Source organism: Condylura cristata, unplaced genomic scaffold, assembly GCF_000260355.1.
Source record: "Condylura cristata isolate star-nosed mole 26May11 unplaced genomic scaffold, ConCri1.0 scaffold00089, whole genome shotgun sequence".
Taxonomy (NCBI): Eukaryota; Metazoa; Chordata; class Mammalia; order Eulipotyphla; family Talpidae; genus Condylura; species Condylura cristata.
The window spans coordinates 86,642-89,183 of NW_004567190.1; the positions used below are offsets into that span (position 1 = coordinate 86,642).

General features: G+C 50.9%; 1 gene segment (V, D, J or C); it reads right to left on the bottom strand.

Annotated features, from left to right (window-relative positions):
* Nucleotides 1-71: 71 nt before the first annotated feature.
* LOC101635126 lies at nt 72-622 on the bottom strand. The segment is given in 2 exon segments: nt 72-391; nt 574-622. Coding segments are annotated over 2 exon segments (369 nt in total).
* Nucleotides 623-2,542: the final 1,920 nt, after the last annotated feature.

Below are 2,542 nucleotides of genomic sequence, written 5' to 3' on the forward strand. Positions count from 1 at the left end.
AGCTGATGGGGCACCAGGAGGAGCAGCTGGGCTGTCAGGCCTCAGGCATCTGCTCCCTGGGTGGTTTTTGTTCAGGCCTGTGTCACTGTGGGAGGGTAGTTGCTATGCTGCTGACAGTAGTAAGTGGCGGCATCCTCAGGCTCCAGGCTGCTGATGGTGAGCGTGAAGTCTGTCCCAGACCTGCTGCCACTGAAGCGGACTGGGATGCCATTGGGCCTGTTGGATGCATCATAGATGAGGAGCCTGGGAGCCTGCCCAGGTTTCTGCTGGTACCAGGCTAACCAGTTGTAGCTAACACTCTGACTGGCCCTGCAGGAGATCGTGGCCTTTTCTCCTGGAGACAATGATAGGGAGGTTGGAGACTATGTCAGGACAATTTCTCCAGAGGAACCTGAAACAGAAAACATATCAGGTAAGTCACACTTGTAATCTCTATATTACTTTACCCCCAGCACAACCAGGAAGGCTGATCAGCACTGAGCTCCCATTACTGTCTCACTGAGCAATGAACTAGGTCCCAGGAATCCACCACCCAAAGTGTCCTCTGAGGGCAACACCCTCCGGGTCCCTCACCTGGGAGCCAGAGCAGCAGGAGGCAGATAAGCTGCGCTGGGGCTTCCATGGTGCCCTGTGTCCTGGCTGAGGCAGCTCTTGCCCAGAGCCTGCCCAGCTTGATATGGGCCCTGGGCAGCAGGGCGCTGGGGGCATGCAAAGCAGGGTGGGAACTCTGGCCTGCAGCTGCAGAGACCAGAGGCCTCATGTTCTCTGCACTTGAGCAGCCACCCACACGTGACATCCCAGAACACAGAGGGTGTCTGGTCCAGGTGTGCTGAAAAGAAATGGCTTTTGTCCATTCTCACTTTGTTCCCAATATGACTGCACATCTCCCTTGGTGCATAAATGGGTGGCTTGGATTGAGGAATTTATCGCAATGATCTTCCTGTCACCCCTTTCCACTGATCTAGGGTGACCTTCCCTGAGTTCCTCCGATATCCTTCATTTTTGTGTGATCATCAAGACACAAATAGAAATTTGGTTTAGGGACAGTCACCATCGCACAGATGAGCAGGACCAGCTCGTAGCCCCGCAGTGTGTTGACTGAAACCATTTCCCTGAAAAGAGGGGTGTTCTGAGAGCAGGTTGCTGCAGTGTCCTGCCCTTCACACTGCTCCTGCCTGGATCCTCTGTCTCACAGACGAAGCTCCATTCTCTTAACAAAGTCTTTCCCCCATATGCTAGATATATGTTGCCTGCAGTGTCCATGGTGACCCAAACGCTTCAGCCTCACTGACCTGAAAACCCTTCCATTAGCCTTGATCTTGTGATGAGCAAAATAGCACTATTGGTCCGTGACTATGGGAACCTGGGGTTTGAGATCCAGGCTGCAAAGAGTAACTGAGACAAAGTACGGAAAAGCAGGGGTGTCCTGAGGATACCGGGGTGGCTGTATGGGTGATGGGGTACAAACTCCTGGGTAGTCTTGTTCGTCCAGATGCTCACACGCCACCTGGTCTGTGCCCTTGATGCTCCAGGATCTCTGACTCCTACGGAGAGTTAATTTTATTCACAGTATCTTTCAGGACACAGTTCTCCTCTGAGTCATCTACTCAGTGAAGCTGAAGTAAAGGAAAGGGTTAGAGATATGCGAAGAAATGTTGGATTTTCAAGTCGTGTTAAAGCCACGGGACACATCCTGGCAGCGGGTAGGGAACAGCCCTCCATCACAGGGAAGGTTTGCTCACACCCAGCACACATGGCTCCCCATGGTCCCTATCTCCAAAGATCCATCCAACCCGAGGGACCCCCTGTGATACCTGGACAGCCCCCTGGCCTGCCTCAGACTGAGTCTCCCTCTACTGTGGGATTTGCTGCCCTCTAGTGGCCGTTATGGGATACAGAACTTGCAGATACTTGATGGGGCATCTTAGACATTCTTGCCTGGTAGACTTTCCCTTTTTTTTCAGAAGCTGAGACAACTACAGACTATTCCCAGGGAAGTCTCTGTAGGGCCTGAAAATGAGTCCTTTCCTCAATATACATGAAATCTAGGTGGGAACAAAGACTAACCTGGGACCGGAATTCAGGCTGGATATTCGTCGCAGTGAAGGAACAGGTGCTGGATCCACTGAGTGAGACGCCAAAGTGCTGGTTTGGGATAAGGCTTGGACAGGAGGGAGCAGAGGGAGAATGGCCGGCAGGGGAGGGAAGCATAGGGCTCCTGGTCTAGATCTGTCAACCCAGCCTCTTGTCTCTTTCTTGGCAGCGCAGTGATCCCCCACAGATGCCCCAGTAGGGAGACATCCAGAACAAGCAAACGTGAGGTTTGATGTGACCTGTAAACCTGGGGTTACTAGGTGTAATATTTGACCCTTACTGTTAAGTAGAACTTGCTCTGAACATGCAAATGTCACTTTGTGCCATCCATTATGGTAACATTAGGTTATTAACCATACAAAATATTTATAGTGCATTGACAAAAGAGGTCTCTAATTTTTAAGTAAGTAGAATTAAATTTTTACCTTGTACATTTATTATTTAACAG